Below are 15,352 nucleotides of genomic sequence, written 5' to 3'. Positions count from 1 at the left end.
ATAATTCATGGTGAAATTGATGACATGATAGTTTTGAGACTATTTCCTGCTGTGTCAAAATTGGAAGGAATACCATTATTGACAAAAGTCAAGGTGTGGGTTATGACAGCACAGATGGATTTCATGTCACTTCCCTTTCAAAGAAATGAGGAGATAGACTTTCTCCATGGTGCTCTATCCTTTGCGATTCACTCAAAGGAGGTGTTGGGATTCCAGGAATTTCTCCAGACAAGAAAGCCTGCCTTTGAGAAAGATGATAGCTTTATCAAGCTCTTCTGGAGAAATGCATTTGAATGCTCATTCTCCAACTCAATGATAGAAGAAGAAGATGGAGTGATCTGCACTGGAGAGGAGAAACTGGAGACTCTTCCTACATCTGTGTTTGAAATGGATATGACTGGCCACAGCTACAGCATCTACAATGCAGTCTATGTGGTAGCACACGTTTTGCATGCCATGCTGTCATCTGCATTCACATTCAGAGCAGAAAACCATGAAGCCAAACTCAACATAATGGAAAAACAATTCTGGAAGGTAAAATTTTAAGGAAACAAAATCCAAAGTGTTTGCCATTTCTGCAGGAAGAGTCTGGTTAGAATCTAAAGGCCTTTAAAAAAATCAAGAATCATTTTCTCTTTAATTCTGTTGAATTGAGGTTACTTTTAAAATTAGATTAACGTACTTTATATTGATATGAGCTAGAAGGCAAAATATGTTGTGAGGTTTAAATTTGTTTGAATTGAGAACTTCATTTTTCTTTATATTGTAAAGAAAATAATATATGTTATATGTCCAGTATGTACTTCTTAGCCTCCAAAATTGATGTATGTTAATTTCCTACATTTCAATTGTTTTTAACTGAATTTTTAATTGCAACTTTGTCCCTGCAAAATATATTGCCCAATAGTCTTATCCACACAGTCATTTTTATATTTTCCTAACACTGGAAATCACAACTTAAATAAATAACCCTTTTATGTAATCTGTTGCTATCCTCAAAAGCATGCACTTATGTCCAGTAAGTTTTATTGACTAATTTGCACTGCCTGCTAGTTTTCTTAAATCTTTTAAAAGATTTAATAACTGAGTCCTTCAAAATAAAGGAAGCATGTTCCCTTTGTACCTCTTAATGAATTTCTGTTCTTTCCATTAAAAAAAAATCAGCTCAATCACTTTGTGAGAAGGATATCATTTAACAATGGCATAGGGGAAAACATTCACTTCAACCAGAATGGAGAGCTGGAGATGGGTTTTGATATTATGAACTGGATCACTTTTCCCAACCAGTCTTTCCTGAGAATCAGAGTTGGAGAAATAAACTGGATGGATTCCCCAGGAGAAATGTTCTCTCCTTCTGAAGAATTTACTGTGTGGCCAAGGAGGTTTAACCAGGTATGGTCCAACTTCATTCCCATAATTATTCCAGTAGGGAAATGAATAAGAGATCTAAGAAATTGCTCAAGGGTTGCATTCTGAAATGAATTCTTCATATTCTGTATTCCAAAGACTGTCCAGATCATGTACCTTTCCTGATTATGGAAATCACATGCTGAATGTGGGCTAGTGTGTTTTTCAGCTAGAGAATGGATTTATATGAGAGAAATGAGCAGTGATTTGGTACGTAAGCTTGGGAAACAAGGGGAAAAAACCCTACTCTGAAATTCTATTAAAGATATACATCAGATAAATGTTAAAACAGTATTTGCAATGTGTTAATCTGATTCTATTCAACAGTTCCATGCTGATCCCCCCAAAACAGGTGCTTTTAATTTTGGTGGTATAAGAGAAAAGGTGCCCTCAGGGTCAAACCAGCTCCTCCTCTGAGGTCCTTCAGTTCTGAGATAACTGTTCCTGTGGGTGAATAGCAACACAAAGATTAGGACTTCTTGCTGCCACCCTCTTCCCTATAAACCAGTTTCTCCCTTCCCCACAAGACCTCTGGGGAACCAGGAGAGAATTGAAGGGGAATTCCTTGCCCCACCCTGGGTTTAGAAAGGGAAACCAAAGAAAAGTTTGGGAGTCAACTTCAGGATTTAAACCAAAATATATTATTGAAGGTACCAAAAGAACATAAGTTTCCACTCACAAAATACACAATTGAAATGATAAAATAAATAAATAAATACATAAAATAAAATAAATAATCCCTAACACAATTCTAACTAGAGCTAAATAACTCAATTTTCAACCTTGCCTGAGGTAACCCCCTCATCCTGGACTCCAGCCAACTCACTCACAAAAGGTGCACATAACTCTTCCTGCCAAAACCTGAGATAACCCCTTTCTTTTATTTTATTGGCTGTCAGGGGTCAGGTGACTCCCTTAGGGCACATCATGTGGGCTTGTTCTTGAAGGGCCTGCTGCTCCCCCACAAAGATATATGTGGTTTCAGTCGCGGTATGCACTGGACTGTTGTATTTCCTCAGGCAGTGAATGGGAATAGTATATAAGTCCTGCAGATGAACAAACAAATAAATAGGCTGAATGAAGTCCTGTGCCAAATGACTCTTTCATGAGTAGGTCAATGATAAATGTTGGCCCTCTTCTCCCTTCCTCTTTCTCTGGATTATAACAAACAGAATAATACATCAGTGAAATGCAGCAGGAACAATATACAGTATAGGAATCTGGGCTCAGGAACATTGGTTTGTCTCTTCCTTTGCCCCATTTTATATATGTTTACCACACCAACTCTGATCTACTTACTCAACTGAAATCCAAACATCAAATGTCAAAGGAGACTTTAATGCAAGGTCCAGAAGAAGAAAGTCTATCATTCCAACCCACAGGTTCAAAGAAAGAACTAAAGAGCCCTCTCATACCTTAAAAAAGCCACAACATATTTCATAGACTTTGTCTAATTCTACACAGTGCTATATCACTGCTCCTCCCCCTCCATTTTTAAATCAAGACATTTCCAGCTACCAAACTTCCTGTCCTTCCTCCTTCATTAACACCAAACCTTAGGCACACCAAACATGACAATAGGAAATATGGGTGATATTTGTAAATGTGTGGGTATCACAAACGTCCAATCTTGTTCAATTAAAAGGATTCTCTTCTTTCACTTCTAAACAGGCCCAGCCACTTTCTCTGTGTAATGACAAGTGTCATTCAGGATATAGTAAGAGCAAAATAGAAGGGAAGCCATTTTGTTGCTACAATTGCCTTCAATGTCCAGATGGGAAAATTGCTAACCAGGAGGGTAAGAGAAGTTCTGTGCAAAGCTTATGCAGTTATACTGAAGTTACAGAAAAAAATGTATTGTAACTTTTCAGTGGTAATAGTAGTGGCTCATACAATTTCACAAGTGGTATTTATGTTTTGCTCAATAGTTTTGGAAGGGAGAGAGAAAGATAGGATGATGATGATGATGATGATGATGATAATGATGATAGATGTTTCATTACCCTACTAGATTTTTTGGCTTGTTTTTGTGATTTATTTTCAATTACTGTAGTTACATGCTCTAATTTTAAGGTTTGTTCTATAGTATTTGGGTGTTGCTGGGGATGGTTTGTTGCTATTTGCTTAGTCTGAGATTTCACCAGTTGTACCCTTTTTCAGCCAGGTTGGTGTGTTATTTTCTGTCTGGTTGTGCAGCTGATTGGTGGTCTGAATCTCAGACTGGTCAGTCAGATGAAGAAGAATGGTTGTTCTTCGGTTGTAAGTGATGGTGGGAAACAGCCAGAGGTGAAGTACTCAAGTCTTATGGGAAGAAACAGCACAGCACAGATGTGGAGATAATAGGAAGGAAACATTTCAGAGAGACTTTACCTTAATTGGTGTCCTATAAGTCTGCCTGGGAATATACAGTTACTGTTTCCAAGATTATGTTTTTGCCTGCCAAGCATTACCTCCCAGCATTACCTTACCCAGCATTAAACATGATAACCACTTGGATGCAGTGATTAAGGCACCAGGCTAGAAACCAGGAGACCATGAGTTCTAGTCCTGCCTTAGGCACAAAGCCAGCTGGGTGACCCTGGGCCTCTCTCAGCCCTAGGAAGAAGAAGGCAAGGGCAAACCAGTTCTGAAAATGCTGCCAAGAAAACTGCAGGGACTAGTCCAGGCAGTCTCCAGAAATCAAGACTGACTCAAAGTTGTGTGTGTGTGCACACACACACAGAGGACATTAAAATGTATTTCTGAAATCTGTATGATTTTCATTTCTCTCTCTCTCTCTCTCTCTCTCTATATATATATATATATATATATATATATATATAGTTTGTATTAGTCTTTTATTTTTGTATTTGTGAACTTTAATAAAATATTTTAAAAAGTACAAATTTTTGAATGTGCTTTTCAGTAAATTACATCTGGAGATAGATAGATAGACAGACAGACAGACAGACAAGTTAAGTACTACATTGAAATTACAGAAAAAATGTCAAAGATATAAAGTTTCCAGTTGTTCTATTAATTCCTGGGAACAAAATTCTATTTACTTGATCATGGCCATGGAACCTTGGGAATAAACTTTTCGGTAAAGTATACAATCGGTTAGTTTTTCATATTTTAAGCCAGAAACCACTAAATATTCTCTTTTGATTGTTTCAAGTACAACTTCAGGACTTATATCTAATCTGATATTTTCTTTTCTAGACATGGATGATTGTGTTCAGTGTCCAGAAGATAAGTACCCAAACAAGAATCAAGATTCCTGTCTCCCCAAAGTTATCACATTTCTGACCTATGAAGAAAAACTAGGGACCATTTTGGCTAGTTCCACTGTTTTCTGTTCTTTCATCACAGTGGTAGTTCTTTGGATCTTTGTCAAGAATAAGGACACTCCTCTGGTTAAAGCCAACAACCAGGGTCTCACCTATGCTCTCCTCATTGCTCTCCTCTTGTGTTTTCTTTGTGCTTTGTTATTCATTGGCCAGCCTTCCAAGGTGACATGTGTCTTTCGTCAAACTGCATTTGGCATCATCTTCTCAGTTGCCATCTCATGTGTTCTGGCTAAGACCATCATTGTGGTTGTAGCTTTCATGGCCACCAAGCCAGGCTCCAAGGTGACCAAATGGGTGGGCAAAAGACTAGCCATGTCCATAGTACTTTGCTGCTCACTTATTCAAGTTATGATTTGTACTACATGGCTGGCAAGCTCTCCCCCATTCCCAGCTGATGACAGAAATTCAATAACAGAAGAAATAATTCTGGAATGTAATGAAGGATCAGTCTTCATGTTCTACTGTGTCTTGGGCTATATGGGCTTCCTTGCCATTTTCAGTTTCATAGTGGCTTTCCTAGCGAGAAAATTGCCTAATGCTTTCAATGAAGCCAAGCATATCACCTTCAGCATGTTGATCTTTTGCTGTGTCTGGGTGTCCTTTGTTCCAACTTATCTGAGCACAAAAGGGAAATACATGGTTGCTGTGGAGATCTTCTCCATTATAACCTCCAGTGCTGCATTGTTGATTTGTATTTTTTCCCCTAAATGCTTTATCATTATTTTCAGACCTGACCTGAACAAGAAAAAGCAGCTAACAAGGAGAAAACAATAGAAGGGTATGGATGGTCCTTTAATCATTTTTATTCATTTATAATCCTATACCCATGCACCTAAGAAAGCCCTACTAAACTCTGGGCTCTCTACTTCAGTGGGTATTGCATCCTTATTGCAAGTACTGCATTCACCTCCAGTAGTTCACAAGTATCATACAAAGTGCTGATAATAACTTATAAAGACCTACATGGCTTGTATTTAGGCCCCCTTTTTCACTGCCTCTTTCTTGGGATTTGGCACAGCTTGTCTATTCTCTACCAGAGGGAATGCTAAATGTCCCCTTAACCCAGAAGAAGAAGAGGCAAGGACTGGAGGCAGTGTTCCTTAAACAAGATCCCCTAAGGCCTGGCACCCACCCTGGTAATTTTCAAGAGAGGATCGACCTTGTATTATATTTTATTAATATATATTTAACCACCTATGGTTTTTATAATTTAGCAGTTTATAAAGCCTCAAAAATAAATATTTAAAAATAATTGTTAACACTCTCATGGATGTTAAAGCAAAACAGCAATAGTGGATTCATCCTCTAATTCCTGAGATAGATGGATTTCCACATCATGGCTTCCTTCACAACCTGGATGTAAATCTAGTTCCCCTGCTCTGGAGGTATCTGTCATGTTTCACATTTCACTGTTCTGTTAACATTGTAACGTTTCACATGTCAACTTCTTTCCCGTGTTCTTTCCCGTGTTCCTTCGCCCGTTCAGGGTTTTTCCATTCCTCCGCCTTCCGATGTTTTGAAGCTTTGGAATGTGTGTTTGGGTTTGCGCTCCTGTTCAAGGTTACTTTCCCAGGCGCGTGTAATGGTTCCTAGCACCTGGGAGGGGGTGCGCACTGATGGGTGGTTGGGGCGGGACTAGCTCACAGGCAAAGCGTTTAAGTTTGTATTTGGCGCGCTTTTGCTCATTTTCAGCTTTCTCTGTATTTGCATATTATTCCTTTAAAAAAATCAGTTATCTTTAAGCCCGAGCTTGTGAGACTGAGTATTTGGGATTAGGCAACCATTACATAAAGCTGAGAATCATTTCAATCATCTTCCGCTAGCCCCATCCAATCGTTGGGTAAGAGGGAGCGCTAGCGATGACCGAACAACAGCTTCGCGTGAGTGAAGGGAGCGAGGAAGAGCAGGATTTGGCAAGAGCCCGGCCCACTCTAACTTCGAGAGCGCAAAGAGCAGCACGTCGAGAAATGCGGGATGTTCAATTAGATAAGTTACTGCTATCCATGCAGGAGAGCCTCAGGAGTGAACACAAATCCGTAGTGGAAAGAGCAATGGGGAGGGGGTCCCCACAACTATCCTGGGAGCCCGAAATCCCCTTGTCACCGAGGGTGGTGGTAACTAACCAACCCACGGAAGAACCGGTCACTCCGGCTCGCATTAAGGCAATCGAGGACAAAATGAACCTGATAGTGACAATACTTAAGGATCTCCCCAGGGGTGCAGAGCCAACTCAGGAAGATTGGGAGGAAGAGCCGTCACAGCTAGCTTACCCAAGACACAGCACCCTACCACCCAGGGGAAGGAGCAGGACTCGAGCGTCCCGCCAGGGGGGAGGACGAGAGCCGAGACTGCCCAGAGATCGGCCACCCCTGGGGGCTCGGCGTACGTTGACGTTTACAGAGCCGCCACAGCCAGCCGAGCCGGTAAGAAACTTTCCACCATTTGGGGTGAAGTTCGATGGGGATCCCACTACACTCTCCTTCTTTATCACTAATGCCAAGCATTACATGGAGGATTGGGGCCGAAATTTTCATTCGGAACATGGCAAAATCAATTTTATTTCCAACAAACTGAGAGGGAGGGCAGCTGATTGGTATGTCCAGCTGTGCCAAACTGAGGCAACCGAGTTAGAGGACTTTGATGACTTTCTGTGGGCACTTAAACAACACTTCAAAGACCCTTTAGCCCAAGAGACAGCAAAAAATGCCCTAAGAAAACTCTATCAAGGGTCCCTCTCCGTTGCAAACTACGCGCTTGAATTTAAAGCCTTATCAGGAAAGGTGGAAGATTGGTCCGAGCCAACTTTCATTGAGATGTTCAAGCAAGGGCTAGAACCAGAAATCCTCCATTGGGCGCTGGGAAGAGACGACCCTAAAACTTTATACAGATGGATTCAGTTGGCAGGCAGCGCGGAAAACGCCCTGCAGACTTATGCCCATACTAAAGAACTTAGACAATCCCGACTTGCCAGAGGAGCGCGGATGACTGGACCTGCCAGCCGCCCCAAACCAAAAACCTGGGAAGAGGAAAAGGAGCGACGGTTTTCCAAAGGTCAGTGCCTAAGATGTGGAAAAGAAGGACATCGCGCCACTTCGTGCCCTAGACGTCGTCCAGAGGAATGACAGGTGAAACCTCCAGTAAAGCCGTCTGCCCCGCCATGGAAAATGAAAGCTGCCATCGCGGAGCTCGACCCTCAAGAACTACCATTCGGGGAAGAGGAAGAGGAATTACAATTTGAACAGCCGGCGGGAAAAGCCTACCACCTGCCCTAAAGGGCGCCGTTGGGCAGGTGGAAGAAACCGGGCCTGGCCATGATTCGGTGAGTGGGAATTTCCCTACACTGACTGTAAAAGTTAAACTAGGATCAAAAACCAAAACTGTGGAAGTTTGGGCCATGCTCGACTCGGGCTGCTCCCATTCCCTTATGCACCCTGATGTTGTAGCAGCTCTGGAACTGCCCACGTTTCCTTTGCCAAGACCTATGATTTTCACCCAATTGGATGGAACTATGGTGGGGGGGAAAGCAGTCACTCATTCCACAGGACTGGTTGCCTTACAAATGGGTTCCCATCTGGAAAAACTACCTTTTGTTGTAGCTCCAGTGGGGGGTCCTTTGGTTATTTTAGGTATGCCCTGGTTTGTACAACAAAATCCTTTCATCAACTGGCTGCATAGAACTGTTACTTTTGCGGATGGGTTTTACAAAGTACCCGAAAAGGACCTTCTGGAGGACATGGAGGGTGGAGGGGTGGCACACACCACTGTACAAACGCTTCAACCTCTTGAGGGACTACCCAGTCAATATCAGGATCTAGCTGATGTGTTTGGGGAAAAGGAAGCAGATCGCTTGCCACCCCACCGAAAAACAGATTGTGCCATTGAATTCTTGCCTAATGTTAAGTTACCCCAACCAAAAATATACCCTATGTCTCCCAAACTCCCAACTCCCACGCTAAGGGAGTTCATTGACAAAAACCTAGCTAGAGGTTTCATTGAACCTGCTAACTCCCCGGTAGGAGCTCCTGTCCTATTCCGGCCAAAAAAGGGTGGGTCATTGAGGCTTTGTACTGATTTTTGCGGGCTCAATGCGGTCTCAATATTAAATAAATATCCTTTGCCCCTGATCAAAGGTATGTTATCACATCTGGCCAGAGGCAAAATCTTCTCAAAACTGGACTTGAGAGAAGCCTATTTTCGAATACACATAAGGGAAGGGGATGAGTGGAAAACAGCCTTTAACTGTCCTCTCTGGGCTTTTCAATACAAAGTCTTACCCTTTGGTTTGTCGGGGGCACCTGGGGTTTTTATGCAACTTATCAATGAGGTCTTGCATGACCACCTGTTTAAGGGAGTACTGGTGTATTTGGATGATGTATTGATTTATACTGAAACCATGTCAGAACATATTATCTTGGTGCGTCAGGTGCTTGCTAAATTGAGAAAAGCAGAGTTGTATGCTAAACTGTCCAAATGTGCCTTCCATCAATCACAAATTGATTATCTGGGATATAGAATTTCCGCTAAGGGCATTGAAATGGACCCGGCGAAAGTGGAAGCTATTGTGGCATGGGAGCCCCCACGTACCAGGAGACAATTACAAAGTTTCCTTGGGTTCGCCAATTTCTATCGGGCATTTGCCCAAAATTTTGCTGAAATCGCCCTCCCCCTCACTGAACTGTTAAAAACCAAAGCGCAGGGGGATACGCGACGTTCAAAAAACCCAGGAGCGCTCCTTAAATGGACTCCGACCTGTCAACAGGCATTTGAAGTGCTCAAACAAATCTTCACCACTGAGCTAATCTTACAGCATCCAGACCCCTCCAAACCATTCGTTGTACAAGTGGATGCTTCTGATTTCTCAATCGGAGCACTCCTGCTCCAATCTGACCACTCTGGTGCCTTAAAACCCTGTGCTTACCTCTCACGCAAATTCACCGAAACAGAGAGGCGATGGCATGTTTGGGAGAAAGAGGCTTTTGCTATAAAAACTGCTTTGGAAACTTGGCGACACTTATTGGAAGGAACTTCCAACCCTTTCGAAGTCTGGACTGACCATAAGAACCTGGAGGCTCTAAGCACCAGTCGTAAACTCAGTCCCAAACAGCTTCGCTGGGCTGAGTTCTTCAGCCGCTTTGACTTCACCCTTAAATTCATCCCAGGCAAGAAAAACTTTTTAGCTGATGCGCTCTCCCGCCGACCCCAAGATGCTGGCCCAGGGCCAATGGTCCAAGGTACCGTATGGACCGAAAAACAATTAAGTTTGGCGGCGGTGACGCGCAGTCAGACGTGAGCGCATCAAACACAAACTGCAGCCGCCCCGCCTCCCAGCCACTCGACGCGCTTGCCAATTCCATCGGATTTGCAACAACAGTTGCTCCTCCACCTTAAAACAGACACTTGGTTACAAACAAATCAAAACATTGTAACTTTCACTGACGGTTTTGCTTGGCGCAACGATCGTCTCTATGTGCCTGATGCTTTGCGAAAGACGATCCTCCAGCGCTGCCACGATGACAAGCTGGCTGGACATTTTGGATATGTAAAAACACTTCACCTCGTTCGGCGACAATTCTGGTGGCCAACATTACTTAAAGACCTTAAAGCCTATGTCACATCCTGCCCTGTTTGTGCAGCAACAAAACGCAAAACAGGCAAACCTCAGGGTCTCCTTCAACCCGTCGCCACCCCATCTATTCCTTGGCAGGACATATCCATGGACTTTATCATTGATCTACCTCCCAGTCAACGAAAAACTGTCATCTGGGTGGTCAAAGACTTTTTCTCAAAACATGCCCATTTCATTCCATGCGTTTCTATCCCCACTGCGCAACAGCTGGCACGCCTCTTTCTCATTCACGTGTACCGCCTTCACGGTATCCCCGCCCATTTGGTGAGTGACAGGGGCACACAATTTACCTCACAATTTTGGCGGGCATTTTGGAAACTTCTAGGCACCAAGCAAGCCCTCTCCACTGCCTGGCATCCAGAGACGGACGGTTCTACAGAGGCGGTTAACTCTACACTGGAACAATATCTAAGAGCTTTTGTCAATTACCAACAGGACGACTGGGTCGACTTACTCCCTTTTGCAGAGGTCGCTTATAACAATGCCGTTCATCATAGTACTGGCCAAGTTCCCTTTAAAACTGTCTTTGGCCGAGACTTCGTTCCTATTCCTGAACTTCCCCATCCACAACCCCTGCCAGCATCACTCTCTGACTGGGCTGACTGTCTCAAACACTCATGGCTCAACATTCAACAAGCTCTCCTCCATTCCCAGGCCACTTACAAATGCCATGCTGATGCAAAGCGCTCGCCTGAACCTGCTTTTACTGTGGGGGATAAAGTCTACTTATCAACCAAATTTATCAAATCACCACAACCTTCAAAGAAACTTGGCCCTAAGTTTGTGGGTCCTTTTCCTATTGTGGCACAAATTAACCATGTTACTTTTAAACTTGCTTTGCCTCACAACCTCAAACGTTTACATCCTGTTTTCCATTGTAGTTTACTCAAGCCCTACCTGCCGTCGGACCGTTGGCATCCCCAACCCATTCCACCACCTCCTCTCATGATTGATAACCAGCAACATTTCGAGGTCTCAGATGTCCTGGACTCTCGCCGCCAGCGCTCCACTTTGCAGTACCTCGTTCGCTGGAAACATTTTCCTCATCCTGAATGGGTCGCTGCCCCTGATGTACACTCGCCTCGTCTGCTCGCACGCTTTCATTCTACCTACCCTGACAAGCCAGCTCCATAGCATTGATTTTTTTGGGGGGGCGATATGTCATGTTTCACATTTCACTGTTCTGTTAACATTGTAACGTTTCACATGTCAACTTCTTTCCCGTGTTCTTTCCCGTGTTCCTTCGCCCGTTCAGGGTTTTTCCATTCCTCCGCCTTCCGATGTTTTGAAGCTTTGGAATGTGTGTTTGGGTTTGCGCTCCTGTTCAAGGTTACTTTCCCAGGCGCGTGTAACGGTTCCTAGCACCTGGGAGGGGGCGCGCACTGACGGGTGGTTGGGGTGGGACTAGCTCACAGGCAAAGCTTTTAAGTTTGTATTTGGCGCGCTTTTGCTCATTCTCAGCTTTCTCTGTATTTGCATATTATTCCTTTAATAAATCAGTTATCTTTAAGCCCGAGCTTGTGAGACTGAGTATTTGGGATTAGGCAACCATTACAGTATCTCTTTCAGCTGTTCCTGGTTTCCAAGGAGGCTCTGAGTGATTCCTTGCAAGCAGAAGTTCATTTTGTTGACTCCTGAGCCTTTGGTCATAGACTGGATGTGTCTCAGATGGGTTCTGCTAAATCTTCCCCAAATAATATGTCATACTGTAGTGGAAAACTCACCTAAAGAAACACCAAAAATTGTAGGATATCCAACAATCATGTTATTAAATATTAAGCTAACAGGTTACAGTGTGACACTGCTCTCTTGAACCTTAACAGAGCAAGAGCATGAGCCTCAAAATTCAAAGAATACACACATTTTTTGGAATGCAATATAGCAGCATAAATGGACGAAAATTACCAAGGCTCTAAAAAGCTGAACCTCTGCTTTACAACGGAAGGAAGAAGAGATAATCAAGCACAGCAATGTACATTCTTGAATATAGTGCCTCTGCTCAGGGGCTCAATTGTATAAGCATTTAATAGCAAACTGGTATCATGACAAGAGCTTCACACTTAAAAGAATCATTAGAGAAATGCAAGTAAAACATATATGCAATGCTATATAAAGGATGTATTACAAAATAGAATAATTTAGTCAAGCTAAATTCTTGTTCCATTGTTCCAGTTCACCACACATAGGACCAATCCCCTATCACTGCAAACATCCATTCCTCTTTTCAGCTTTTGCCCTGAAAATGTTGTTTAACAAGGCTGTTAAACCGGCTGTTGGTAAGCAGTATTTTGCAATCATGGTTGACCAGATGTTGGACTTCAACGTACAGGGCATGTAAAGTGGAGATTGTAGTTGTGTGGGTTGATGATAAACAAGGTGTTCATGGGCAAGGCCCTAACTTAGGCATGAAATACTGATAGCACCCTGAAGTAGAAGCCCTGCAAGCATTGCAGGATATTAGTTAATATGAAAGAAAAAAAAATCAAACTCTTTTGCCTGTTTTATAAATAGCAGATATTTTAACAATCACGTAATTAAACATGATCTAGAAAAATAAGATTACCCTTTCTGGTAGTAAATGATAATGTTTTGGGGGCATGATCAGATACAGCAATAGTACCTACAGTATATTATATTTATTTATTTGATTGATTGATTAAGTGCCATCAAGGTGGTGTCAACTCTTAGCAACCACATAAACAGAATGTCTTAAGGAAGATCTGTTCCCAGCATGGTCCTTCAGGTCTTCAATGGTGTACCCATTGCTGCGGTAATTAAATCCACCCACCTTGCCACTAATTGTCCTTCCTTTCTTTCCTTCCACATTTCCCAACATGATAGACTTCTCCAGATAGCTAGGCCTTTGCATATTTTTTTCCCCTAAAGTATAATTTTAACCTGTTCATTTGTATCAAAGGGTGAGGACTATGGATTAATTTTCTCAATGATCTAATTATTTGTTTTCTTGGCTGTCCATGGCATTCTCAGGCATTTTCTCCAACACAAAAGTGCAATACTCTTTTTGTCCTGCTCCTTCGAAGTCCAATTTCCACTGCTAAAGAGTATCACAGGGAAAACCACTGCCTACATGATATTGATCTTTGTATGCCACATGTTGTTGCATCTGAATATCTTGTTCAAGGCCTTTATAGCTAATCTACCTAGTGCTAGTCTGAGGCATATTTCTTGACTCCTGATTCCTTTATTGTTAGTGATCAATCCTAGAAGGCAGAAGGTACCCACCACTTCAGTATCTTCATTATCAGTTCTAAGGCTCCTAGTTGTACCCATTCTCATTAGTTTGGTCTTCTTTATATTTTAGCTTAGTCCCATTTTTTTACTGTGCTCCATGACATTCATATATTTACTTGTGCTGATCTTCGTAAGACAATATTTCTAAAAATTATTCGGGAAAGATATTAGCCAATAATAGGACAATAGAGTGGAGGAAGCCCATCATTAAGGCTCCTCACACAATTTACCCTGCAATATAGTGAGATTGAGAGCCCAACAGTGGTGTCTGCAACCAGCCAATAATATTTGAAGATGTTGAGATGCATGCAGTATCAACATGAGAGGGATCCCACCCTTATGTACTTCATTATGATGTCACAATGCACATCATATGTGTACCACAAACCAATATCTCCAACAGTCTAACAATGTAGGAAATGGATACATACATGCCCCTAAGAGGATGGTGGTGGTGGTGGTGGTGGTGGTGGTGGTGGTGGTGGTGGTGATGATGATGATGATGATGATGAAGATGATAATAGAATTTCAAGGACCAGAAAATAAGGTAAGAAAAAATACGTTTGCTGGGGGAGAAAAGTCTTGCAAAATTGCAAGAGATATTTCCAAACTGCATTATATCAAATTAACCTATTTGTGAAAAGTGGCCTCTAGTGAGTCAGCTTTAGTTTCTACATATTCAGTTAAATGGTTCTCCAAATTTCTCTCTCTCTCTCTACACACACACACACACACACAGAGTGGGATTTATTTTCTCTTAATTTTTAATATGCAGACAACTCTACCGAGAAACTGAGGACTTAATAGAGATGCTCTTTCCTTTCCTTTCCTTTCCTTTCCTTTCCTTTCCTTTCCTTTCCTTTCCTTTCCTTTCCTTTCCTTTCCTTTCCTTTCCTTTCCATGCTATTTTTTCTAACATTCCTACTGGAATGACAATGAAGTTATTGCTCTCAATAACTGCACCTTTCTTATTATGGTGGAGAAGACTTGGGCTGAGGAGATATAAACAATATGTTATCTTCTCACAGGTTCCCTAGGACTTTTAATTCTGACTTATACTTTTATCCACTGTAATTGCCAAGATATTTCTCAATTGCATGTTCTAATCCCACAGGAGTTCTTCTGCCCACCATGACATCACAATTTCTCCTATATTTCTGTTATTTCACTTGAAAAGCATAAACAATATTTCCACTGAAATATAACCATGAGTTATTCCCTCTCTGCAAGAATCACTATCTCAGAAACAAAACACCAAAAAGCCAAAAAGAATCTGAGAAAGTGTAAAGTGACATTCCATTGATTAGTTCAACTTGGGGATATTTATAGTTAGGTTTCTAAACTTGAATAATTGTCACTGACAACTAGTAACACACTGAGGGCAAGATCTGAACTTAGCAAGAAACTACAGACCAATATAATTATTGAATAATGATTATAAGTTGTTTACATCAATTTTAGCTGAAAGACTGAAAATCATATTGCAGAAATTTATTCAAGAGGATCAATGTGGACTGTTACCTAAAAGACAGCTAAAGGACAATGTTAGAACTGTGTTGGATATTCTGGAATATTTGGAACAACATAATGAAAAAAAAAATGCATTGATCGTTTTAAATGCAAAAAAGGCTTTTGACAATTTGAACTGGACTTTCTTGTTTTAAGTTCTGGAAGATATGAATTTTGGAGAGAATTTCATAAAATGGGTGAAATTGATTTATACTTCATAGATAGCACA

At 41.7% G+C, this 15,352-nt stretch overlaps 1 protein-coding gene across 1 annotated transcript; it reads left to right on the top strand.

Annotated features, from left to right (window-relative positions):
- Positions 1–312: 312 nt before the first annotated feature.
- Positions 313–5,510, top strand: LOC134496924 (vomeronasal type-2 receptor 26-like). The gene is made up of 3 exons (XM_063302640.1): positions 313–534; positions 3,079–3,205; positions 4,609–5,510. The coding sequence occupies exons 1-3, from the start codon at positions 313–315 to the stop codon at positions 5,508–5,510; spliced, it is 1,251 nt and encodes a 416-aa protein (XP_063158710.1).
- The last annotated feature ends 9,842 nt before the right edge of the window (positions 5,511–15,352 follow it).

This window comes from Candoia aspera, chromosome 4 (assembly GCF_035149785.1).
Source record: "Candoia aspera isolate rCanAsp1 chromosome 4, rCanAsp1.hap2, whole genome shotgun sequence".
NCBI classification, from domain to species: domain Eukaryota; kingdom Metazoa; phylum Chordata; class Lepidosauria; order Squamata; family Boidae; genus Candoia; species Candoia aspera.
The sequence above is the reverse complement of the archived record's forward strand: the minus strand, read 5'-3'. Positions and strand labels throughout refer to the sequence as shown.

Coding starts and splice junctions, on each gene's coding strand:
- LOC134496924 (XM_063302640.1), top strand. CDS start 313: ATGATAGAAGAAGAAGATGGAGTGATCTGCACTGGAGAGGAGAAACTG. Junction 535..3,078: donor TGGAAAAACAATTCTGGAAG/GTAAAATTTTAA, acceptor ACTTCTAAACAG/GCCCAGCCACTTTCTCTGTG. Junction 3,206..4,608: donor GAAAATTGCTAACCAGGAGG/GTAAGAGAAGTT, acceptor TTTCTTTTCTAG/ACATGGATGATTGTGTTCAG.